This window comes from Dermacentor andersoni, chromosome 10, assembly GCF_023375885.2.
Source record: "Dermacentor andersoni chromosome 10, qqDerAnde1_hic_scaffold, whole genome shotgun sequence".
Classification (NCBI taxonomy): Eukaryota; Metazoa; Arthropoda; class Arachnida; order Ixodida; family Ixodidae; genus Dermacentor; species Dermacentor andersoni.
In genome coordinates this window covers 52,985,417-53,012,195 of record NC_092823.1, presented here as the reverse complement: position 1 = coordinate 53,012,195, position 26,779 = coordinate 52,985,417, and the positions used below count along the sequence as shown (strand labels likewise).

Here is a 26,779-nt window from a genome sequence, read left to right as displayed (position 1 = left end):
AACGAAAGCAAACATATACAGAGATATTAATTTATGCGAAACAATTTTTAAATGCGTAAGCATTACGCAACGAGAAAACCGTCCCTCTGTCCTTCCCGTCAGACGACCGCTGCCAATATTGGGGGCGAGCTCCACCACTGGAAAGGCTAGCGCCACCGTCGGCGTAACGTGGCATGAGGGATCACGTGGACACAGCGGCCGTGTCGGCTGCTTCGCAAGCGCTTAAGCGAGCTGAAAACGAAAGTTTAAAGTCCAACCTGCGCCGCGGTTCTGATTAATCGGTAAGGCTTTACTGCCTTGGGGGTTGCTTGACAACATTTGAAAGTGCTATAATAGGTAGTGGCTGCCTTTAAAGGTGCGCAGCATTGTAGGCTACTGCTCGGTGCCGCAGTTCCGGACGTACACAACGGAGCCCGGTGTCGGCCTTATTCACACGTAGCCGCAGGGCGAGGAGCTGCGTGAAGCTTGGCTGGCGAAACTGAGAGCCAGCAGACAGCCAGCGGCTACAACTCGGGTATGCACCTGAGTTGTAGACGAGAGGAACATTTCTGCTACGGCGCCGGGAATGCGCGACGTTCGGTGAATAGCAGAAAACGCGCACTGAGACACTCGCCCGCGCCCGCTGCTAGCTTGTTGATGCTAGATACTGGCAAGTCCACTGGAATGGAAAGGGAGCGGTAAGACGCACATCAAAAGAAGGCACGGCATGTGGTCACGTTTGTGTTATGAAGTAATGCACTGGATTACGAGAAACAAGCAGAGAGAAATCGCACGCTGTGAAGCCGGAAAAACATGCAGTGCGACGCAACTTGAGAAATAATATTGAAATCTGCAAGAATAAGGAAGACAAAAAAAGATTGAATCGTCGCGACGGCACATCACAGTCGCCGCAGCTAAACGTCGGAGTCTCTATAACAGAATTATTTTTTAACAGTTCTGATAGCGTCCACGCAACAACGGTTCCTAGTGCACTGTCAAATGCTCATATGCTGCGGCCTAAAGCTCACGGCATGGTGCGAGAACGCGCTCACAGATAAAGCAAAACATTTCGCGCGGACATGCATGCAAACGCTCACGGCATGGTGCTAGAACGCGCTCACAGCGAAAGCAAAACATTTCACGCGGACATGCATGCAAACGCGTAGTCGGTCGCTGCGAACCCGTGCGATCGCTGGATTGAGGCTCAATTGTGTTATGCCTCATTTGGTTATGCAGACAGCCCACTATAAGAACATATTTCACATAGTTTACTCTCAGTGTTTGGCTACCTTCGACGCAAGAAACTGGTTCGGGAGGCTCCATCGCGGCGAGCATTCGTGCTGCTTCAGCGCTGTCGTTTGTAATGAGTTTGGCAAGTTTCGTAATAATGATAAATACACTGCGCTGCGCGCGCAGATGAGCAAATGGCGCAATGCTTACGCATATCTAGACAACTTCCCGAGGAGTTTCTGCGTGTATTCATTTTTTGTGGAGCTTGCATACCCAGGCCAAAGCAGTTTTCTTTTTTGGTAGGCTACATAGATAGGCGGACATAAGCAGGAAAAATACCAACCTCTAAACTGGATAATTAAGTAAAGTATACTAGATATCTTTTGTTTATTATCTTCATTATCCATGTTTAATTGCAAAATTCAAGTCGAGGAAATGCGGTTACCCTTGTTTAGCAGGAACCTTCTAACGAGCACTGCTTTTGCGATTTGTGACATTATTATATCCAAAGAAATACATGGACACTCCAGTTAAGTTTTCTAAAAGCGTGGCTCTAACAGTTTAGGACGATCTGCCCTGGGACGCAGACGCATTTTTTTTATCAGAAATTAGTGACTGATATCTCGATAGTAGTGCTACTTGGACAACTGATGCTAAGCCGACATGGCTTTACTACCCCTCGGCTTCGATTTCACAAGCAGGCGTACAATATCAGCGCTAACATTACCACTACAATAGTGAGTTTTCATATCATGTCATATCATATTTATCTTGTGAATTTGTAGTTATTATTCTTTTGTCTGCCTGATTAGCGTTGCAGCGTATATACAAGAACGTCAGGGGCATAGATATGACTCTTTTTATGAAAAAGGTGGTCCACAAGAACAAGAACACTCGGTATATTTTCAACGCAGGCAATGATTGCCAATTTTCATTACCTCGCTTGGGTCTCGAAAATGCTATTTGTACTGAACAAACGATGGATATAAGAAAACAGGATGTCTGTGGAATGAGAACTAGCGCATTGAATGCGAATGGAAAATAAGTTAGTTCGGCAAATGTTATTCTTCTTTTTTTGAATTCTAAAAACGAGTCGATCTTACAGTTGAGTGCTCAGGCAAGTAGTTGTATCCATTGTCGGAAACTTTCGCTACAATGTGAATCTCTACATGGATTTCTAGGCACCGGGACGTTTTAATATTTTAACTCCGTGGTTAAACGCGGCAGAGCTTTTACTAAGTGGCTCATTGTATTTTCTATATGTCAACCCTGTCATTATGAAGCAAATATATTCACTTCAACAGCTGCTTATACCATCATGTATGCGTTGTATCCAGCCCTACCGCTTTCTGCAGTGCACCACGTTACGCATATGCAGACAAATGAATACAACTACTCGCTGTTATTGCAGTATTTCTTTTTGTTCATTTCATGTCACCATAATGGAACACGTCTCAAATGACTGACGTGTACTCTAAAAGCGGGTGGACGAAATGTTTGAGTACTGGGAGACGTATTTAGAATGCTCAATTTCGCAAACCTTGCGTTCAGAAACCATAATTCTGTTTGAACTCCTTATGTGCAACTCCTGCTTTCGCTTCAAGTTGAATATAATAATTACGCCAAAATATTTGTAGCTCTCTACGTTGTCCAAGCTTTGCGTATTCACGAAGTCTTATTAAGCTGAGAAATGCAGTTTTCACGTAATAGTTATTGCAAAATTTTGTTTCCGCATTTATTTTCACCTAAAAAGCACTTTTGTTCACTAGCAGTTTGAAAAAGTCGTTTACTTTCATTCTACACCATGATATCTGCATTTGAATATTTTATTTTATCTGGTTCCTTCTGTGTAAATTGATGAAATAAAGGTTTCGGCATGGGTTGTTCAGATGTGGCAGAAAACACTACAATTGAGCGAGAAAGAGAGCTGTGTTTCGATGAGACAGCTAAAGGTTGTAGCCGATATTCTAATTGACATTCTTTCTAGACAGTTGCTTGAATTTTCCCTATCCCTTTTATTCAAACAAATTGTATCTGATCCTACTAGAGAGTACGCCATACTATATTTGATTTTCCTAAGTGCACCACTCTTTACAAGTGGCTTTGAGTGTGAGATTACAGATGGTATTTCCCATCACAAAGTGGTTATTGCTACTACTAGTGTTCGAGTTTCAAGGCGCTACTATGAATGTACCAGTTTTTACATGCATAATCATGCAAATGATACCACCATACTTTATGCATTAAGCACTTCATTCGACAGATTCTCCCGGTTATACACTTCCAGTGGTTTCGATGCTGTAGTATCCCATATTGAAAACATTGTTCATACTTGCATAGAGCACTATGTGCCATTAAAAACAAAAAAGAAAAATCTTGACCTTTCAAGAATGACAAGGCAAATACTGCATTTCAACCGTCGAGTAGCCAGAGCGCGTCAGAAGCGTAACATGAATGCCGAAACAAATGCCCAGTTTCGCTCTATGACAAAAGAACTTCGACAAAAAATTGATGCAGCTGAAAACTTCTTTTATCAGTTCACTCTAATTTCTTAAAAATCACCCAAGAACATGTTGGAGTTTATATTCGCCCATACAAAGTACCACCCAGATAGTTCTACTCGATGATTCCGAAATAAGTGATTCTGGAGCTATAGCTACAGCATTCAGTAAATATTTTCAGTCAGTATTTACACCGGACGATGGCGAAATTCCTCCCTTCTCCCCGACAACTAACGTGTCCTGGGCAATTAACAATGCTACAATATGTAAGCAAAGAGTCCTGAACCATATTTTAAATCTTGACACCAAGGAAGGCTGCAGGCCATACAATGTCAACAATGTGTTCCTTCACAGTTATGTACTTTGGACCTGTCAATACCACCCATTAATTTTTGAGAATCACTGCCTACTTGTACAGTTCCTTGTTCATGGAAACGGGCTAGAGTCATTCCATTGTTCAAATCTGGGCGGAAACAATCCTTTCTAAATTATAGGCCCATTTCTTTCACTTCCCAGGCATGCAAACTCCTTGAACACATAATTTATAAACACGTTATCAATTTTCTCGAGTCTAATAACATTTTGTGCAGCGCTCAGCGTGATATTTTTAGTGGCTCTAGAACAGTGACTGAATTAACTGAATTCCCTCATGACATCAGTGTTGCTCTTTATTTAGGTCATCAAGTAGATGCGGTCTTCATTGATTTCTCCAAAGCATTTGATACTGTACCACATCCTTCACTTATTACATGAACGAAGCCTGTTCTTGTTCAGTGCGTCCGTATATTTCTTATATTCATTCACAGTATGTTTCTTTTATTTCATTGAACTCCCCCGACGAATCAGTACCTTCCAGAGTACCCCAAGTTTCTCTTTGAGGGCCATTACTTTGTATCCTTTATATTAACGACATTCTAAACGCTGTTTAGGTAAAAATTCGGCTATACGCTGACGACTGCGTTCTCTACAATGTCCTTTCTCCACCTAACGATCATAACACTCTGAATCAACCTTTTCTAAGTTTTTGTGAATGGTGCGAACTCTGGCAAATGAACATTAATTTAAAAAAAGCAGTCGTCATGTCCTTTCACAAGCATTTTAATTGCTCATATTTCATTTGCTCCTATATATGTACTTTACTGCAGCGCGCATATGAATATAAATGTTTAGGGCCCCTTTTCGCTCCGAGGTTATCCTGGTCAGAAAACATTCTAAGACTTTCAATAAAGCACTAGAAGAACTGGGTTACCGGTCCCGAACCCTACTTGTTGCGCCGAAAGAAATAAAACTCATTAGATACAAAACACTTGTAAGACCTATTCTTGAATATGCGGCTACCATGTGGAGGAACCCTTACAAAATTTCGGACAATCACAAAATTAAATCTGTTCGGAAAAAGGCGGTTCGCTTCATATACGGCTGCTATCACAAAATGTTTTCACCGTCATCTCATATGCATATGCTCGGATTAACACGTCTTTCCCACCATCGTCACATTAATTCTCTGAAACTTCTACACTTTCTATCTGACACTTCACATTATGCTTCCCCTAATGCATATGTGACCCGTGCAGAGCGCCTAATCACGAGAAACAGCAAGCACTTAAACTTATTGGTCTTTTTTGCTCGTGCCTACTCTTCTAAATACACTTTTTTCCAAGGACTATTGAACTCTGGAATGACCTGCCTGATTGCAATCCATTGTTTACCATATATAAATTTGGGGATGCTACTGAGTACTCCCTTTAGCCATGTTCTCACATATGGTTCTTTTGTATTGTGATTTGTATTTGCGACATATTGTATTCACCCACTCCTGCAATAGCCCTTCTGGGCTGCAGTATCTGTAAATAAATAAAAAGAAATAAATTAAGAGAAAAAAAATAGAGCTGGGCAGGTCATGTAACGCGCAAGTTAGATAACCGTAGGACCATTAGGGTTAGAGAATTGGTGCCAAGGGACACGAAGCGCAGTCGAGGACGGCAGAAGACTAGTTGAGGCGTTGAAATGAGCAAATTCACGGGCGCTAATTGGAATTAGTTGGTGCAGGATAGGGGTAATTAGAGATCGCAGGGAGAGCCCTTCGTCCTGCAATGCAGATAGAATGGGCTGCTGCTGCTCCTGCTGCTGCTGATGATGATGATCCTTAATCAGTATTTTCATTTTGTTGCGTAGAAAACAGTACCCACGAATCCTTCAGAAATCTGACATGTTCGTTTCTTATGGAACATAATTATTTTCAGTAATTGCTATGAGATAATCGGTATGTTGCTCACTTGATTTCTCATAAAAAATCTGCAACATATATATGTATTATAATAGAAATAGTTCTGCAAAAAAATGACAAATGAGGCAAATGCAACGACTGGCAAGTTCCAACTAAAAATTGAATTTTTCATCAGCACAACCACTCTTGGACATGACGAAGTTGGGTAGCAATAAAATGGGATATATTTACTAGAAAAAAAAACTAGAATCGGCAGCAAAATAAGATGAAAGTGACATTGACACAGAGGTACGATAGGCTAACAAAGAGGCAATAAAACTGGTCAAGCAATTCCGTAACACACACGCGCAATTCAAAGTCAAGCAATTCAAGCAACAATCACACGTTTCTGTCAAGATATCCAGAAAGCAATAATTTCCAGCCGGCACTGATCCACGAGCCTTGCAATTGTGTTGGTGCTACAGAAGTCATGCGCCAACAACGGGTAGCTGTAGTGACTGCACACACGTGAGGTCGAAACACACTGCAGGGAGTTTTGTGCACGCGCAAATAAACGTAAACACAGCAAATTGTACAGTCTGACCGATATACACTCTGCATCGTGCAAGTCAGATTATAGAGCACACGAAATTAGTACGACCTTCGGAAATTGACATAACAGTTGTTAAAAGTTGCAGTGGCTCCCTTGTAACGTTGGCCTTCGCTTTTTTGTCAACCTCTGCACGCGAGCTGTCAATTTCTTACGCATGAAAAAAAAAAAAAACCAATGACAATGTCTTGCAGCCTTTTTTAAACGATGCTATATAGAGTGCACATACGGCATAACAGAACAATCCGTAGAGGTAGCGCCGTGTCTGTGGGTTTGCCCTGCCAAGTTTAAGCTCCAAGGTTGAATCACAGCCGATGCGGTCGCATTTCGATGCGCGCAAAATGCAAAACGTTCGGTAAATATAAATTATTGTGTTTTGCGTGCCAAACACCGCCGTAGTGGGGGACTGCGGAAATTTGGTCCACCTGAATTTCTCTAACCTGCACCTAATCTAAGTACACGGCTATTTTCGCATTTCGGCCCCATCAAATTGCGGCCGCCGTGGCCGGGATTCAATCCCGCGACCTTGTGCTTAGCAAGCCAGCTTCATAGCCACTAAGCAACCACGGCGGGCAAAAATGGTCGTGTATATATAATGGCTCGCAGGCTACAAAAATTCACCGACGAAAACGATGCACCCTAATGCAATATTTAATCGCTGCTTCATACATGTGTTCATTTGGCGATATATTGGCTGGCGCGGACATTCTGTATCGTGCGGCACGTTGCAAACGGAGCGAAGTGGGGCGTGACTGCCTAGATAACCCGCAGATTGCGAGAGGTATCACGTGGGGGCGATCCGCAGCAGCCGCCGTAGACAGATTTCCCATACGACGCGTGCTACTCTGGCGCCATCTGGTAGCCATCCTCGCCGCACTACGCTTCTTGAAGCGAAAAGATTCACTACGCTAGTCGACACCGCGCTTCGCGCGAGCCGGCGTTCTCGGAATTGGCTCCGTAAGCGTGTTCGGAGTCGGCGCAAGTGGCCACTGCCGCGCGCTATGCGTCATCGTTTGACGTTCGCCACGAGCGCGCGTTTACCGCGGAGGCCCACTATGTAACCGCTTGCCAGAAAATACGCGTGCGCATTCAACATGGAAGGAGAAGAGAGTAATACTACCGATACAGAGAGCTGTGTTTATAGCTGTACAGAAATCGCAAAACAATATGCCGCATAATGATCAATAAAGAAGTTTAATAATCGTGCACCTCATTGATAAACAATTTGCATAACTACACAAGGCACACGTATTGCATAACCATAGGCTAAATCATAAAGCATAACCATGAGCTAAACCGTAAGCATAACCATACGCTAAATCATAAAGCATAACCATAAGCTAAACCTTAACAATCACCGAACCTTTTCGCTTCGAGATATCCAGGCTTAACCTTAGCTAAGCTCCAGCAATTTTTCTCTCACGCTCTTGCCATGCCGTCTTCCTCCGCTTTCCCTCCCATAGCTCTGCTGCGCCCTTCTCCTCCGCTTTTCTCCTCGCATCTTTTATCTGCCGCTGTGACCCCGTTCTCTCTTCCATCCTTCCCGGTGTTCGTTCGCTCGGTCACCCCGACGCGCGCCGCAGCAACGGGCGCCCAAGGCCCAGACCACCCGTACGCTTGCATACGCGCGCCAGCTCGCGTCCACACGTCCACTCTCGCGCAGACAGTGCACCACGGCTCGTACGCGCCCAAGCGCGGCGGGATACCAGTGAACAGCTCCTCTATTATGGCGCGCTTGGTCTGCCCCGTGTCGGCGCGCCTGGCTACTCAGCCACGGCGCTGTACATTCAACTCCCAGCGAAGCAGATTTATTTCCAAGAAAGCACTTAAGCTTTCCTCATTGCGCTTATATAACAGTTGTAAATATGCTACAATTATGTGTATAGATAGAGAAGCATTTTGACACGCTGTCACTAACAAATTACCAAGTGGCGTCTTCCAAGGCGTCTATGAGTCAGCCCGTAGAACGCGCGCTGTCGCGCGTCTTTGTGGATGGCGTTCCTCGCGAGCCGTGGCAGGTGCAAGACCCGTAGACGCGAGCTTGCGCGCTTACGCACGTGCACGTGTGGTCTGGGGCTAATAGTGGCGCTATAAAACGCCAGGTGATGAAATTTATTCCGGAGTCGCTCACAACACTGTGCCTGATAATGACACGGTGGTTCTGGAACCTATAAATCACCATACGGAATGGGTGCTCGAGCAGATTAATGCTCTTTGCTGCTAGCCCATCCGGGTGCATGAGCTGAAGGCTGCCCTAGGACAAAGCAAGAGACGGAGCGCTCCACGAGCGGATAGAATCCCGTTCCACACGCTTCGGAATCTGCAAGATGCAGAGCATGATCGTGTCCTGGAGTACTTCAACACCATCTGGAGCACTGGGGATCTCCCAGACAACTGGCTCACCACGGTGGTGGTGCCAGTCCTTAAGCCACGCAAACCTGCGGCGGCACTCTCCTCGTACAGGCCAGTGTCTCTCACCTCTGCTGCCTGTAAGGTGATAGAGAGGATTGTCCTGGCACGCATTGAGTGGATCGCCGCGCAGGTGCACTACTTCCCGGAGCAGCAGACTGGCTTCAGGCGCCACCGCTGCACTGCTGACTCCATCGCCGACGTCGTGGCCGCACTGGAGGATGCCAAGAACACTGGTGACCTGGCCCTCCTAGTGTTGGTTGACGTGCAGAGTGCCTTTGACAGCCTGCCCCACAAGGTCATCGAGGCCTCCTTAGATAACCTCGGGATCACTGGCAGCCTCAGGTGTTTTGTCTCTGCCTTTCTTATGGGAAGAACGTTCGAGTACGAGTGCGCCAGGCGCTCAGCGTCCCTCGAGCCATCGCCACTGGTGTGCCGCATTGATCGGTACTGCGCCCGTTTCTGTTCAATGCAGCCGTGGCAGGTCTGCCAGCCGCACAACCAGCAGACACCCGGTACCACACACAGTGCTTCATCTACGCTGATGTTGCGGCACTCTGCGTTCGGGGACCAAGGCGGCGCCTTCAAGCCGTCCGGAGATCAATGCAGGGGGCCCTGGACGTGGTAACAACATTCCTCGGGAGCATCGGCTTAACCGTCTCTCCTACAAAGACGGATTCCCTACTGATACACCCGAGGGCTGCCTCCCGCCTCAGCGTACACCAGTTGAGAATCGGCACGGACCCCCTTCCGTAAAAGCAGACAGTGACGTACCTTGGCCTCGCCATAAACCACCGGCTGAGGTGGATCCCAGCTACTAAGGCCCTCAGCGCCAAGGTGCGCCGAGTACATGCAGCCGTGGGCCGACTCCTTCAACGAGGCCGAGGATGCTCCACCAAGTGGGTCCTGCGCCTGAGCAAGGCTGCAGCAACAACGTCATTGTTGTATGCCCTGCCGCTGGTGTCCCTGACGCATGCCAGGAAAGGACAGCTAGAGGTTCTGCACAGGACGGCCATCGAAATGTCCTGGGGCTTCCAGGGCACTCGAAGATCACCGCAACACTGGCTGAGGCCGGCGAATGGCCACTGTCACTGCTCGTGTTGCAACGTGGACTGGGGCATATTGACAGGCTCCCAGACGGCTCCTTCATGGCCAGGCTCACCTAGACCGACTCCGGAGCCTACCCGCTTCACGTATGGGCAGCCTGTGTCGCCTCTATGAGGACACAGTTCCCCAACTACCTGTGGCAATGGCTCTTCCTCCTCCCCATCACGAACCCCCGGACGTGCATTTCTCCCTCAAGGGGATAGCCAAGCCGAGAGCACCTGCCGCAGCCCTGCAGCAAGCGGCAGCCTGCAAGCTCCAGGACGAGTTGGAAGGACACTTGCTGGTGCTGACGGATTGTTCAGTCCTCCCCAGCGGGTCCGCAGCAGCGGCATGCATAGTTCCAACTCTCGCCTGTCACAGGCAGCGCAGGATCTCGTTTACAGCAAGCTCTACTGCAGTTGAGCTCGCGGGGCTGCACCTGGCTTCCGACCTCCTTGCTGAGCACCCTTCCCAACAACCGGTGGGTGTGGTGTGCGACTCCAAAACAGCGCTTCAGGCCCACGTCAACTCACGTCGGGCAGGAGTTACAGTGGTGCTGCTGCTTGCCAAGTTGACGGCTCTAGCCACCGCCGGAATCCCGATATCCTTCCACTGGCTGCCTTCACATGTCGGGGTAGCCGGTAATGAGGAGGCGGTTACCAACGCGAAAGCTGCCCATCATAATGTAGTCCCGGTTACCAGAGTGGTAGCGGCTTCGAACTACACGAGACATCGGCTGTGGTGCCTGCTCACCTACATTCACCCGTACCCCCAAGTGGCTAGTGGCAGGGCCCCCAAGCCGCTTCCAGAGAACGGCCTCTCCAGAAGGGACCGTTCCACACTTCTGCGCTTGTGGATTGGCTGACCTATACTGCGGCCGGGCTGTACGCCAAGAGCCATGCCACGTCACCTGCCTGCAAAAGGTGCGGGTATCCCGAGACTCTGGAGCACCTTCTCTGTGCCTGCCCATCCTTGGCGCAGGAGCGCTCCACAGTGATCAACACCTACAGACGCCACGGCCTTCCAGCGCCCACAGACACTGACCTTCTGTTCCCGCTGTGTCCCCAGCTCCCTGCGCTGCGAAGCCTGCTGGAGTTTATAAGTTCCACGGGAATCGACACCCTATAAGCGCCCGCTACAAGGCTGGTAACCTTACTAAGGATTGCCCCCTGTCGTACATAGTGCAGTATATTAGGCCACATCCTTCCTCTTTCTGTATCATCTTTCACTTCCCAATCCCTCTACCCTGACGACGCTTCGCCGTGCTTTCTCACGGGTTGCAGAATCAAGCGTGCTTCCTTTCTTCAGATCACTATCATCACCATCATCCTATAATTCATGAACTGAACTGTTAGCCTTAGTAACAGCACTGGTGAGACTCTATATACGAGCTTCGTTTGATGCTGATATACATGCATGGTGGAAGCGTCCGGTTTATGAGGACTGTATCAAGCCTACAAAAGTGTTGATGGAATTTGCAGGTTGTCCTTGTCATGCTCCACTAACGGGGAAACAAACACTCTCGCAATCAACCACTTCTACTTAGTGATGATACACCGATCCCCTGTTGTTCCTGAGGCGTTCTCAGCCTTCAACGCAGGTTTGCCTTCAAACTATTGTTGTCACAAATTCCTAAGAATGGCGCATAGCTCTTCTGTTCCCAAGCAGCATAATGTGTCTGAATTCGGAATTCTGTGAATCCCCTGTGTAATGTTTCATTGTTTTAGATTTCGCTAAAGAACTCACCATGGCGTGACATGAAGGTGCACAAGTTGAAAGAGTTTTCCTTGATGTGGAACTATATTTGGATTTGACAGGGTGAAGGTGTACTGATGTTCCATCTTTGAAGTCATGTCGTTGATTTTGGGTTTGTGTAAGCCTTCTGAAGCAATCTGACTTGTGTAAGGCACAACGACCAACCAATGCCGGAACTTATTGAACCTTTCTGCATTTTTAAACGTTAACTGCAATAAAGAATCCCGAAAACGATATGTATGATTTCAGTACTGCGACCGAATCATACACCTGCCTTCCGCAGTGAGCAATTAGATACACCAAACATAATTTTTTTGCTATTCCTTTTTGCATGATTGGATACCCCAGCGTGCGTAATACACTGACATAGCCATAAATGCACATGTTTTACTCCGGCGTATGTACGCCATCAGGATGGTCGCTGCTGTTACTTACTTCGCAGAGATTTCCATTGTACGCTTCGGCACACAGGGCATATTCGGGATCAAGTCCACTTATATTATCACTTCGTATATGATTGATGATATATTCACACTTCTTTTGTGGCAATGCGTAAATATGCACATACATCAGATTTTTGGAGGTGACGGGAGGTATCTCTAGAAAAATAAAGAAAAACAAAGTAACTCGTTAAACATGTTATCGTGTGCTCCCTAGGACAGGCAAACTCACAATTTAGAGAAATGCAAGGAAGGGAGACCATGAGTCCAAAGAAATCGTACATCCTCGTTGAGTGTCAGTGTACCTGCTTTTTTATTATCAGAGCTTTCAGCAGAAGTTTAAGAGTTCAATAACCAATGGTAATAATACATTTTAATCGTACAACATTTTATTGACAAAAGTTTAGTAAAAAAATGTTGTGTAAGTAGAATAAAGGGCCTCAGAAGTTGCTGTCCTACTTTTCGATAGGGAGACCTGTCTTTGTGAAATCGGCTTTCTAATGCTCGACAGAGCAGTGTTTGCGGTTTGGTAGGGTGACATCATGTGCGGTCATTTTGGGCCGCGGCCGACTGTGAAGGAAGAGACTGAAAAGAAGATGAATGCTGTCATTTCGCGTTTCCAGGCATCTTCGGGGGAGAACGGGGTTGAAGAACCAGGGGAAGAGAGTGGGAGAGGGCGGATAAGGCAGGAAACTGAAGGAAGAGAGTACGGTGTAGGGTGCGGAGAAATTTCGGAACCTTAAGAGAACTCAAGACAAACCATAGAGGTAGAAAACCGCGTGCATTAGTGTTATTAAAAAGTGGTGCTGTAAGCCGGTCCGCCATAAAGGCGCCAACCTCTCCTACTATTCGTTAAAAAAGTCTGTCCACGCACGAGCAGCAAAGCGACAAGAGTTGAAAGAATGACCTAAGTTACCCAGCAGCCGGTGCGCAGGCAAAAGTTTGAACATATTAGGATGGCCACGTGAAGTATGGGAGCAAGAACCGGGGGTATTGCGAAGGGAACGAGTTAGTGTTTCAAGGAAGGTTAACCTCTGTAGACCGACGTAGGTGGCGCAGTGGCTGTTTACAGAAGTGGCTCAGCCCTGTTTGACAGAGGCGCCGAAACGATATGCTCAATGTTTGGAAGTTTGTGGCGTGTAGATGGCGGTATTTCATAAAAGAGAAAACAAAAAAAATTAAATGGTAGAAGAAGCGTGACGGGGCATGTGTACATTGAAGAAAGCATCGTATGGTTGATGCGTGTTCAGAGGCTTCGCAGAAACTGCTCATTTGAGTCGTAGGGGAGAGACAAAGAAGAGCTGGAAATGGGGGAATAGGTGAGCTTACGAATCAAGGTTAGCCGATGCATCGAATGCTTTTGTATCTATCTTATTGATGTCCACATTTAAGGAGTTAAGGCACACCTTGTAGCCAAATGGTCCCTGCCAAATTGATTACCGTTCGCTGCAGTCATATAAATATGTTTATGAAGTATGATTCCGTATATTCCCTCTCGAGCGATGAATGAAAATTTTCTTGTCGTATACAAAGGCTTCCTGCATAACATAAATATTTTCCGCGTTCATTGATGTCGCTGGCAACAGCTTCGGATCAACTTCACTTTATATCTGCCCCTGGCCGTTCAGTATTGTGTGAATTTGTTGTCCAGTCTCAGCTACGTATTGTTTATTACAAGTGGCACACTATAGACAGTAGATTGCCTTGCTTGATGTGCAGGAAAACTTGAAGTTGCCTTGTGAAAGTAATGTGAAGCTGTACTTTTATCTGTAATAGCAGATTGTACATGTTTGTATGCAGAGCACCTGGGGTGGCCACAGGGACCGGATGTTGCTTTCGTCTTTGTACTTAGTTTGGCATGTGCCACGAAGCATCGAATATTTGCAGGCTAGGGAACATACCAAAAACCTACTAGCTGCGCCTTCTATCTCAAAACATTCGCAGACTGTACAATGAACAATATATATCCCTAAAGGACTAGCACTGACAGCTACAACAGCTCTACGCACACTCCCCCCACGCCTTTTTGCAAGCCTGCAAACAATAATAAACAATGCGTCGCTCTCACATTTTAATATCCTTAAGAAACACTGCAAAGAACGACTGGAAATTTTTCATCAGAACTTTCAGAACATACGTCAGACACCGGATGACAGGAAATATTCAAAAAGTTACCATGAAAAGCAGTCCATAAAGTTGGTTCGGAGAGCCCAAAAAAAGCGGACTTTAATAAAGAAAACTACATTCTTTGCAAACAGCCACGCCATACCAAGTAGAGGGAACATGAATCTAGAAACATTAGAGGTGGCTGAAGTCTCCGCAAAATTAAACCAGTCAAATGCATTAGACATTTTTAAAATATCAAACAGGGAGGAAATAGCAGTGCTTGTGAAGGGCATAAATTTCTATCGCACTGAAAAAAAAAACTGTTAATCTCTTCTCAAGGACCCTACAGAATTCCCGCAACGGATGCGCATTAGGCATGATTTTCGCAGACAACAACGCACCAGACACCGGGACGACACGACTTATAGCACAGTTAACCTACATTCCTGAGCCAAAGCAAGCTATAGACTCGAACTGTATTTTAAAACTGTCATTTAGGAAATCGTAAGCCGATGTATGGTGCCTAACCAACCTAATAACTCCCTCCAAGGGTTATATGATGTGGAATCTTAGTTCCTTGTACGACGTCGTCACTAAGGAAACAGATAAGGGCGGAAGTAGTGGTATTTGGCCAGTAGAGAAGTGCTAGCACGAAGATTACAGAGACCTACACAATCCTGAATACGTGAACACTACCGTAAGCTAGACAAAGAGCCTACATTGCCATATAAGCTAGCCATTACCAATGGGCTGAAATGACTCTTTCCTGATAAATTCACGACCGCGCCAGAATTCAGATTTCTCGAATCAGGCAGCAAAACTTTAGGACGCTTCTATGACCTCCCCGAAATTCATAAAATTCCACCCACTGAACTATAGATAATTTCCCAGTGCACCCTGTTGTATTAAGCACAAGACATATCTGTCTGGGTGCTTGACTACTTTTGAGGAGATTTACCCCAAACACTTATGTCATTTGTAGAAGATAACCCCGTACTGAGAACTGTGCAGGACATTTATACTAAAGGCACGCCACCGCAAAACATTTTTTAGCACGCTAGCCGTCACGGCCATATACACCACCTTGCCAATCTCTGAAGCTTTACCCTCGGTAGAAGAAACTATCCATACACAATGGTCAACACTCTATTGAGGTCCATTTATGCCTTTCTAAATTAGTTCGCATATATAACTACTTCAAACTTGAGAGCAATTACTACTTGCAAATACAATATACAAGTACGGCTACACCTTTTGCTCCAGCCAACACGAATATATTTATGGGATTTTCCATCTCATTGCACAGACAATCCCCACAGATAGCTCCGATACACAGTCAAACTAGTAGTTTTTGGCGAGATCCTCTGGACAGTCAAGGTAAATCTGTAACATTCCCATATTATTTTCACCCAGCAATAAGAGTACCTCGGATTCTTCAACTAAGGGCATCTTCTTTCTGGATGCAGCAACATATATTGACAATTGGACATTATATACAACGATTCAAAGGAAATATTTTGGCAAGTAAAGCTTAAAGTTTAGGCACCATGGTCGCAGACATTGTGAAACAGGTAGGGTGTTCACAATGTCTGGCGAGCCACACTACCTTGTTGCATTCGCGCTGAAAGCCAGGATTGCAAGATAGATTCGACCAACTTAAAGAAAGCCTATCGAAACGTAACCACTCCAGCACTGCCATTTGAAAAGCCTAGACCGATGCAACTGAAGTTGACCTTGCCGGGTTAAGATCACACGAACAACAAGGCGTCTTAATAATAAATTCTCGAATGCACTCCCATACATGAACATCCTCAATAAGTAGCAAATGCTCACCAGCAAGCACAAACTTATCTTTTCCGACCTGTCTAGAGTAGCCCACAGGCGCAACACTAATTACGATAAAGTTCTTGGTGCGCATACCAAATTAAGGATAAATAAGAAGCAGAAATCCCGTGACTATGGTCGTCCCATGTTCTACATTCTAATATGTAAATTCTACAATCAAAATAAATATTGTAGTACAGCATGATATTACCATCGCAAGGGAACTTCAAGATTCACCTGCACGTCAAGCATACTTTCTACTTTCTAAAGAGTCTACTTTCTAGGCGCAGCCACTTGTGGCACACAATACCTAGACGAACTGGAGAGCAAATTCATACAAGACTGAATGGCCACACGCTCATAGAAAACACAATTTGCCTAAAGCAGTAGCCAGTCACTTACTGAACAAAGCCACATATTGAAAAAAGCAAGGCTCCATATCCAACAAATTACCGTCCATGGCGTGAGAGGAACTATAGACAATGATACCTCGAACACAAGTTAATATGCCTGCATCGAACGGCAATCAATTTGGCACGAGACCACTTAAAATCGTCGTGAAAGCTGTAGTGGTGACTCCTGCGTAGCAATGTAACGGAACGTTCTTTGTTACTGGTGCCGCTTATCTTCTCACTACATGAAAGTCTTCTTCCGAGCGTGAAAGAAGCCCGCAAATACACGCAATATTGATGCGCGTGTGGCCGCTCGAGGTACTTGGTGTGTATTCGCGTGCTTCTTTTGCGCTCGGGGGAACACTTTTATACAGCACGTATTGAGCAACAGAAAATCTATCTGGTGCTTTTTATGAACCTTTACAATTTTCTCATTGACACTTTTCATCTAATTACAATATTTGTGACGTTGAGAAATCAAGACTAAATATGGGATTAGGCAGAGTACAAAAAGTTACAGTGACATTTTAATTCATGATCGCGGGTGACGCGCAAGCCAACCGGTACTAAAGCGCACACGACGCTATCGGCCCTTAGTGCGCCTTGACGCATCATAGATTGTATTCAAGACATGGCTCGCTCGGCCGCGCCATACGCACCAGGAGCCGAAGTAGAACGCCGCGTTCTAAACATTGGCTTACTGTTTAAATTACCTATCTTGCTCTCAGCGCTCACAGGCGGCCATGAACACTTCACATCCATGACCGGGGAACTCGCTGTGAAAACGCTGGCGTGAGGAATCGCGGCAGCAGCAGCGAGCGAAATGACCTTCCTACTGTCTACGGCTTGAACGCAAACACAGCGGTGAGCACACAGCACACGCAAAGCTAGGAACCATCGGCCCTCTTGGCTCTCCCAAAGCAGATGGCCTTGAATATAAAGTGCGCGTGCACGTGCGCACTTTATATTCAAAGCGATAGAGCGCACCCGCTCCATACGGAATATGGCGTGCTTGTTTCCCTTGCACACGCGGGATTAAGCCGCCATGGTTGGCTCACCGTCGCACCATTTCACTCGCATGACGATGTTACCACGAGACGAACATACCACTTATGCATCACAAAGAAATCCAGTCGCAACTGCAAGAAGACTTCGACCCCCAAGGGCACATCCTCTACCTTTATTCTTCGCGAAGCTGCTCCCTGTTTCCTCTTTTCAAATTCGCTCAACGTTGCCTACACATTCCTCTAGGCCGTGGTACTTTGCCGAGCGCTGAGCGCGCTTTTTCGTACTATCCCTGGTGCGTGATATCCTTCAACTCTAGGTACCTTCCTCGGTCCACATGCTTCGCTGCCTCACAAATCTCCCACCGATTTGAAGAGCTGGACAGCTACGCTTGCGCGTAAAAATAACCTGGGTACCTCCAAGCGACGGCAAACAATATTATCTTTGTTCTGTGCAGCCACGTAGCATTTGCATATATTTAAATCTCCTATGCATGAGAGTTGGGACACCCCCGATATAAGCATTGAAAGTGTACGAGAAAAGTGAAATCGCTGAATTTTCCTGGGTGAAATTACGTCATTTCGCTCGCGACAACATCGTTGTGAGTTTCCGAGCCAGTCTGGGGCTTTATAAGCACGAATATTTTATCGCCGTAGCCACCCACTAACCACTGAGTTCTTGTCCAGTCCCACGCAGTATGTGAATGTAATTGCTTGAGGGCGAATGAGCCAACCAAAAGAAGCAAACAAATAAGGTGCTGATTTTCACTGTCAGTGAATGCAACTGTCGCAGCGATTGAGTTAAGAGCTCCAGGCGCCTTTTGCTCTCTTTCTTTTTTCGAAGCATTAAGGGATATAAAAAAGCGGAAACACACAGAAGCCAAAAGCATGGTGGATCCTTTTGACAGGTTGTGAATGTACAGTCGGCGTCACCCTTTTGTAGAGTGAAGGAACGGCGGCGTCCGAGGTGCTCCTGAGGGAGCCAGTGACGTCTAACGCTAGCTGCTGTACCTGACATCTAACGATAGCTGCTGGGCACGTTTACAATAAACGTGGCCAGTTGCTACCGTTACACGTCGCCGGCTTTCTCCTGAGCGCCCCAACAGCCGCCATTCCCGCGTTCTACACAAGGGTGACGCCTACTGTGCAGAGTGAGGGAACGGTGGCCTCCGAGGTGCTCCTGAGGGAGCCAGCGACGTCTAACGCTAGCTGCTGTACCTGTCATTTAACGATAGCTGCTGGACACGTTAACGATAAACGTGACCAGTTGCTACCATTAGACGTCACCAGCTGGCTCCTGAGCGCCCAAACAGACGCTGTTTCCGCGTTCTACACAAGCGCGACGCCTAATGTATAGAGTGAGGGAACGGCAGCATAGTCTAATAACGTTGGGAACGGCGGCCTCTGACGTGCTCGTGAGGGAGTCAGTGACGTCTAATGCTAGCTGCTGTACCTGACATCTAACGATAGCTGCTGGGCACGTTTATGATAAACGGGGCCAGTTGCTACCGTTAAATGTAGCTGGCTAGCTCCTGAGCGCCCCAACAGACGCCGTTCCCGCGTTCTACACAAGGGTGACGCCTACTGTGCAGAGTGAGGGAACGGTGGCCTCCGAGGTGCTCCTGAGGGAGCCAGCGACGTCTAACGCTAGCTGCTGTACCTGTCATTTAACGATAGCTGCTGGACACGTTAACGATAAACGTGACCAGTTGCTACCATTAGACGTCACCAGCTGGCTCCTGAGCGCCCAAACAGACGCTGTTCCCGCGTTCTACACAAGCGCGACGCCTAATGTATAGAGTGAGGGAACGGCAACATAGTCTAATAACGTTGGGAACGGCGGCCTCTGACGTGCTCGTGAGGGAGTCAGTGACGTCTAATGCTAGCTGCTGTACCTGACATCTAACGATAGCTGCTGGGCACGTTTACGATAAGCGTGGCCAGTTGCTACCATGAGCCGTCACCACCTGGCTCCTGAGCGCCCCAACAGACGCTGTTCCCGCGTTCTACACAAGCGCGACGCCTAATGTATAGAGTGAGGGAACGGCAACCTAGTCTAATAATGTTGGGAACGGCGGCCTCTGAGGTGCTCCTGAGGGAGTCAGTGACGTCTAATGCTAGCTGCTGTACCTGACATCTAACGATAGCTGCTGGGCACGCTTATGATAAACGGGGCCAGTTGCTACCGTTAAATGTAGCTGGCTGGCTCCTGAGCGCCCCAACAGACGCCGTTCCCGCGTTCTACACAAGGGTGACGCCTACTGTGCAGAGTGAGGGAACGGTGGCCTCCGAGGTGCTCCTGAGGGAGCCAGCGACGTCTAACGCTAGCTGCTGTACCTGACATCTAACGATAGCTGCTGGACACGTTTACGATAAACGTGGCCAGTTGGTACCGTTAGACGTCAACGGCTGGCTCCTGAGCGCCCCAACAGACGCCGTTCCCGCGTTCTACACAAGGGTGACGCCTACTGTGCAGAGTGAGGGAACGGTGGCCTCCGAGGTGCTCCTGAGGGAGCCAGCGACGTCTAACGCTAGCTGCTGTACCTGTCATTTAACGATAGCTGCTGGACACGTTAACGATAAACGTGACCAGTTGCTACCATTAGACGTCACCAGCTGGCTCCTGAGCGCCCAAACAGACGCTGTTCCCGCGTTCTACACAAGCGCGACGCGTAATGTATAGAGTGAGGGAACGGCAACATAGTCTAATAACGTTGGGAACGGCGGCCTCTGACGTGCTCCTGAGGGAGTCAGTGACGTCTAATGCTAGCTGCTGTACCTGACATCTAACGATAGCTGCTGGGCACGTTTACGATAAACGTGGCCAGTTGCTACCATGAGCCGTCACCAGCTGGCTCCTGAGCGCCCCAACAGACGCTGTTCCCGCGTTCTACACAAGCGCGACGCCTAATGTATAGAGTGAGGGAACGGCAACCTAGTCTAATAATGTTGGGAACGGCGGCCTCTGAGGTGCTCCTGAGGGAGTCAGTGACGTCTAATGCTAGCTGCTGTACCTGACATCTAACGATAGCTGCTGGGCACGTTTATGATAAACGGGGCCAGTTGCTACCGTTAAATGTAGCTGGCTGGCTCCTGAGCGCCCCAACAGACGCCGTTCCCGCGTTCTACACAAGGGTGACGCCTACTTTGTAGAGTGCGGGAACGGCGGCCTCCAAGGTGCTCCTGAGGGAGCCAGCGACGTCTAACGCTAGCTGCTGTACCTGTCATTTAACGATAGCTGCTGGACACGTTAACGATAAACGTGACCAGTTGCTACCATTAGACGTCACCAGCTGGCTCCTGAGCGCCGAAACAGACGCTGTTCCCGCGTTCTACACAAGCGCGACGCGTAATGTATAGAGTGAGGGAACGGCAACATAGTCTAATAACGTTGGGAACGGCGGCCTCTGACGTGCTCCTGAGGGAGTCAGTGACGTCTAATGCTAGCTGCTGTACCTGACATCTAACGATAGCTGCTGGGCACGTTTACGATAAACGTGGCCAGTTGCTACCATGAGCCGTCACCAGCTGGCTCCTGAGCGCCCCAACAGACGCTGTTCCCGCGTTCTACACAAGCGCGACGCCTAATGTATAGAGTGAGGGAACGGCAACCTAGTCTAATAATGTTGGGAACGGCGGCCTCTGAGGTGCTCCTGAGGGAGTCAGTGACGTCTAATGCTAGCTGCTGTACCTGACATCTAACGATAGCTGCTGGGCACGTTTATGATAAACGGGGCCAGTTGCTACCGTTAAATGTAGCTGGCTGGCTCCTGAGCGCCCCAACAGACGCCGTTCCCGCGTTCTACACAAGGGTGACGCCTACTTTGTAGAGTGCGGGAACGGCGGCCTCCAAGGTGCTCCTGAGGGAGCCAGTGACGTGTAACGCTAGCTGCTGTACCTGACATCTAACGATAGCTGCTGGACACGTTTACGATAAACGTGGCCAGTTGGTACCGTTAGACGTCAACGGCTGGCTCCTGAGCACGCCAACTGACGCCGTTCCCGCGTTCTGCACAAGGGTGACGCCTATTGTGCATATATTAGTTACGGATTGGCCGTAAGCTTCAAGCGCAATAACTTCTGAACTGAATTATACAAGTGAATTAGAATTGCTTCTATGTGACCGAAATTGGAATTTAGCGAAAGTACTAAACCGACATAATTATTTCATGTTGCTTAAACTTTGCTCTTCTAAAATGGCGATGGTGTAATTAGGTATTCAGCTACGATATAGCACAATTAAGTACCTGGCATAAAAATTACTCCGCAGACGTGCCAGTCATACAAAATAAAAAGCTTTCTAAATATAACAATTAGAAACACGAGTTAGATAAGAATAAATTTTTAAAAAGCATGAAGCAATCTTGTCAAAAAGTGGTAGCTTAGTTGGATGGTCGTATTACGATAATTGAATAGTTGTACGTAGTCCAGCATCAATAAATTGCGTCTGTTGTGGGCTGTTAAATTGAATTTTGTGGAAAAGCAGCATGCTTGAAAAGAGAGTACATAAGAGCACGTCCGTCATCATAAACGCTTTGCACCGGAATGACCTCTATTGGGCATAGAACAGCAACGTGCATAGATGAATAAAAGCGCAAACAAATATAAAGCATCACTTACTAGAATTAATCCTTCCCCAGCCGCCAGATAATAATGGTCTTTCTCCCACAATAATATCTCTGTTGGGAAGGCATATTGGTCGAACAAATCTATCAAACCTAAAATTCTTTCGAACCTGTAAAACAAGGGCAGTAACAAAATTTTGTTCAAAAACCATAGATAACTGATCTCGTACAGGTGTATCTTAAGCAAAAAATAACTACATCTAGACAGAAGACTAAAGAAATATTCGTATAGGTTGCTAGGAAGCGACCATGCATTTGCGATGGCCACGAAATTAGTGCCACGAATGCGATACATTCTTACTGCTGTATGCCCTCAGGTCACCTGTAATGAAACTAGCCTAGTATAAAAAGGTAGGCTTCCTAATTATTCGCATGTAACACAAATGACAAAGTATTACGGAAATATTTCCCGATGAGACAACAGCAAAACACCCACCACCGTATAGGATATACGTAATAAATGCTTCTCGCTTCTCGAAATTTCCGCGCCTATTTTACCACAGCGATTACATTCTTGTAAAGGTCTCCGCTGCCACGGTTCATGAAGGAATGTTTGCTGAAAACTGAATATCATATTAGTTGTTATTGAACAACTTCGATACTTTAGATTAAATAATTTAATTATGGGGTTTCACATGCCAAAGCCACTTTCTGATTATGAGGCATGTCGTAGTAGAGGACTCCGGAAATTTCGACCACCTGGGGGTAGCTTAGGTTAGGTTAGTAATTTACGTACCGTGTACCTAAATTTAAGTACACGGGCATTTTCGCATTTCGCCCCCATCGAAATGCAGCCGCAGTGGCCGGGATTAAATCCCGCGAGCTCATGCTCAACAGCCCAACACCATAGCCACTGAGCAACCACGGTGGGTGATACTTTAGAAGACATGCCTGCAAATTTTTTTTCTGCGTAATGTAGTGGCACATTTAAGTAAACTAAGCCTTATTTTTTTTCGTATTCCAATTAGTTATTCATATTTGAATTACATCTCTGGCTGGCTAATACTTTATAACTCCTCTGGATAAAGTTCCAGTAGAACAGAAATCATGAAAAACTGCAAGTTTTTATCTCCATCAGGAAAGCAATGAAAAACCGTTACCTTCAACAGTGCGATGTCATATTTCATGGCATAGCGTTCATTGTATTGGGGATGCGTAATGATGCGGTCCACATAATTTACTGGCCCAGCTCTTGACTTTGTCGAATTGTAATAGATAGAAATTTTTTCCGGTAAGGACCTAAGGGAGAAGGCCAGGCAAAAAAATTTCCTAAAGTTACAACCGTGTAGTTAGTCCTATATGCGCATCCGCATATAGGACAACGTGTGTATAGTATCTCATTGTACCATAGCATATTCACCCGCTACCTACCTTTCCCTGTATTTCCCACTTCCCCTTTCCTTAGTGAGCAGTAGCAGGCTAGAGGCATGCTCTCCAGGCCGACCTCTCCTCCTTTCTCTTCATTAAAATCTACTCCTCCTCCTTCTTCATTAACATATACAAGGCTACGTGAGACTTGTCAATGCACAGCAATACCATGGATACCAATATCAAATAGAAGCAAGAAAACAAATATATAAAGAACAATTTCGTTTATGCAAACTGCTATGCTGTGTTTAGAAATGTATAAAACCAGAAAAGCAAAATTGATGAGCAAAGTAAGCTTTGCTTGCTGGGATTTCGTTGATGCTACCTTGGAATTTTATTGACTGCTGAAACAAATTTGTTTACTTCCGGCTTCCTCCCATAAACTTAATTACCGCTGTACCAGTGTTCACCTTAAGTCATAGTTCTTCATCAACATTCCAAACCTGTTTGAAGGCGCAGAGTTAGTTGTGTAGTAGTTCTGTTAGCCTGCTTCTAAGTTATCTCTCTCACAGAATTTTATTTGTAATAACTGATTTGCTCCTGTTTATACGTTCTTGTATGCTGATTAGGAATGTGCGCAAAAGCATACACGCACGCTAACGTTATTATTTACAGCATCTTCGTTGTTTCCAGCTTTCTTGTTCAAAGCAAACACAAAGCGTCAGAACTTAGCACACTGTGGTATGTTCTGTTTTAAGTAGTAGGAATTTGTCATTGTTTGCAACATTCTTCAAGCCGACGATATTACTAGCACCTCAGATAATCGAGTATTGTCAAATACAGCGGTGGGATTAGAAAGCAAGCATTCCATGTGCGTAATTGGCCCGTTCTTTCTAGCTGCATTATCTTTATTTCTTTACTTATACGTCAAGAAATGGCACATCACAAATGTTATGGCGTTGTTAGCGATAAAAATATTTACAGAATGCTGCGTCTCCTAATTTGTTGCTTAAATTTAGAATAGTTAGAGGCTTAGAGTGAAACAAAAGTTAATTTGGTTGCTTCGTTACAAATTGCATGTTGCGTGTTACCGTGATACACAGAAGCTTTAATCACATTTAAATACATATAGCGCAAATTTACCCTCCTTCATGTCTTTCGGAATGCATTATGTTGGAATCATCTGCATGCATTGTTATCCCACGTGACAGATGACAACACATATAGCAGGCCAAATGCCTAACGCACTTATTCTTCTCAACACTTCTCAGCAATAGCTTCTTTTGTTATTTAATGTGGCATATTGGTGCTACGGATTGCTGTACTAAAATTGAAAGCCCAAAATCCTCACTCTTGAAAAAGCGGCAGCAGAAGATGCAGTAAGAGTCGACTTAATCAAAGTTGTAGGAAAGCCCATGCTTGAAAACTTGCGGCCCCTTATACGCTATGCCTCTTGACTTCAAGTGTACCAGCGAATTGGAATGCCAACATCATACTAATCCACATGAAAGAAGACGTTAAAGAATTTAAAATTATGGGTCTGTCAGCTTGCTTTCAGTATTCTGTCAAATATTTAACAAGCCAGTTTCCAGTAGAATAAGGGCAACACTTGACTTCAGCTAACCAAGAAAACAAGCTGGCATCAGGAAGGGATATTCTACAATGGATCAAAGTCATCTGGTCAATCGAGAAATCTGCAGAGTACAATCAATCTTTCTGTATGAATTTCATAGATTATGAAAAGGCGGTTGATTCATTAGAGTTGGAGTAGAGTAGAGGTGATTCAGTAGAGGTACCAGCAGTCGTAGAGGCAGTACGTAATCAAGATGTACAGGAGGCATACGTGAATATCATGTTAAATGTCAACAAAAGTTCCACCACTACCTTGGGGCTCCACAAGTAGAAAATTACTTATAAATGAATTGTTCAGCAAGGAGACACAATCTCTCTCATGCTATTCACTATTCACTGCTTGCATGGAAGAAGTATTCAAGCTATTAAAGTGGGAAGGCGTAGAAGTGAGCATAAACAGCGAATATCTCGGCAACTTTTGGTTTGCAGATGACATTGTTCGGTTCAGCAAAACTGGGGTTGAATTAAAACAAAGGATTGTGGGCCTTAAAGGGACCCTAAAGGAATTCTAATACCTATACAGCACAAGAGCGCAGCAGGCAGCGTGTCTCAACCAGAGAAGCTAAGGCAATCTCGAGCTCGCGCCTCCCGGGCGACTGGCGATGTGGCTGCGGCGCCGGGCATTCCTCTTCACTACAATTGCCCCCCACAGGAAAAGGAGCCATCTTGGCGACTCGTGGTGAACATAGAATCATGGAGTCGTAAACGGCTTCAGGCGTTGTACGTGGACGGTTTCACGACCACGACAGTGTTGGTCCGTAGGTTGGCGCGACAGGCTCGACAATATAGTTCACAGGCGATGTCTGCGCTACAACACGACAGGGTCTTTGATATTTGGAGACAAGCTTGGATGATAGTCCAGCAGGAACGGCGGGAACCTAAAGCCACACAAAGGTGTCTGGACGCAGTGGCACGACCGATAGGGATGGCGCAAAGGTCGGAGGTGGAGGCCGCGCGAGAGCCCCGGCATAGCTGAGAGGTGCAGTCACCTCGGGAAAAGCAACTGCAGGCGGCACAGGCAGAGTCTCGCGGGCAGAAGGGAGAGCTGCACAGACTTGCTCTTCGATGACCCGGCGAAGGTTCGCCTGCAAAGGCGAAGGTGGTGGCGTGGCTGAGGACAGCAGCGAAAGCTGACGTGCGACCACAGCACGGACGAACTCTTTTATCACATTCCACCACAGTACACACATTGGTGGAATGTGAACAAAATCAGGAGGTCTCAGGCGAACTTCCTGTGGTGTTGGAGGAACGCCCAGCAGGGGCAGGTCAAGACGCACATTGCTTGAGGAAGAATCCATGAGTGCTGAATGGGCGGAGAGGAAGTCTAGGCCTAGGATGAGGTGGTGGGGTCATTGGACAAGAACGGTGACAAGGACGACAGTAAGGCGGCCGGAAATGCTCACGCGCGCGGTACACATTCCGACCACGGTCACCGTGCTACCGTCAGCGACACGACGTTGGCGTGTCAACCCGCCAACGTCGGGTTGACACGCCGGCAGGGGTCGACGATGTCTTCTATGTAGCTGGTGAACATTCCACCAGTGTGCTGCGATCGGCTTCGTAGGCGTTTGTCAGCGCGAAGTTTGTGCACGCCAGGGCAGCCGAAAACTTCTGCGATGCCGGTTTTGAAGCTAGCCCACGGGCGGAGATCGGCTTCGTGGTTTTTGAACCA

At 46.6% G+C, this 26,779-nt stretch overlaps 1 protein-coding gene across 1 annotated transcript in view; it reads right to left on the bottom strand.

Moving 5' to 3' along the window:
- LOC129388280 (chymotrypsin-like protease CTRL-1) overlaps positions 1-26,779 on the bottom strand; it is a 59,027-nt gene that overhangs the window by 2,836 nt on the left and 29,412 nt on the right. The window contains exons 5-7 of the mRNA XM_055078426.2: positions 23,268-23,406; positions 22,163-22,277; positions 12,212-12,375 (exon numbers count right to left, since the gene is read on the bottom strand). Coding sequence (XP_054934401.2) covers positions 12,212-12,375; positions 22,163-22,277; positions 23,268-23,406 — 418 coding nt within the window. The remainder of the gene's footprint in view (positions 1-12,211; positions 12,376-22,162; positions 22,278-23,267; positions 23,407-26,779) is intronic.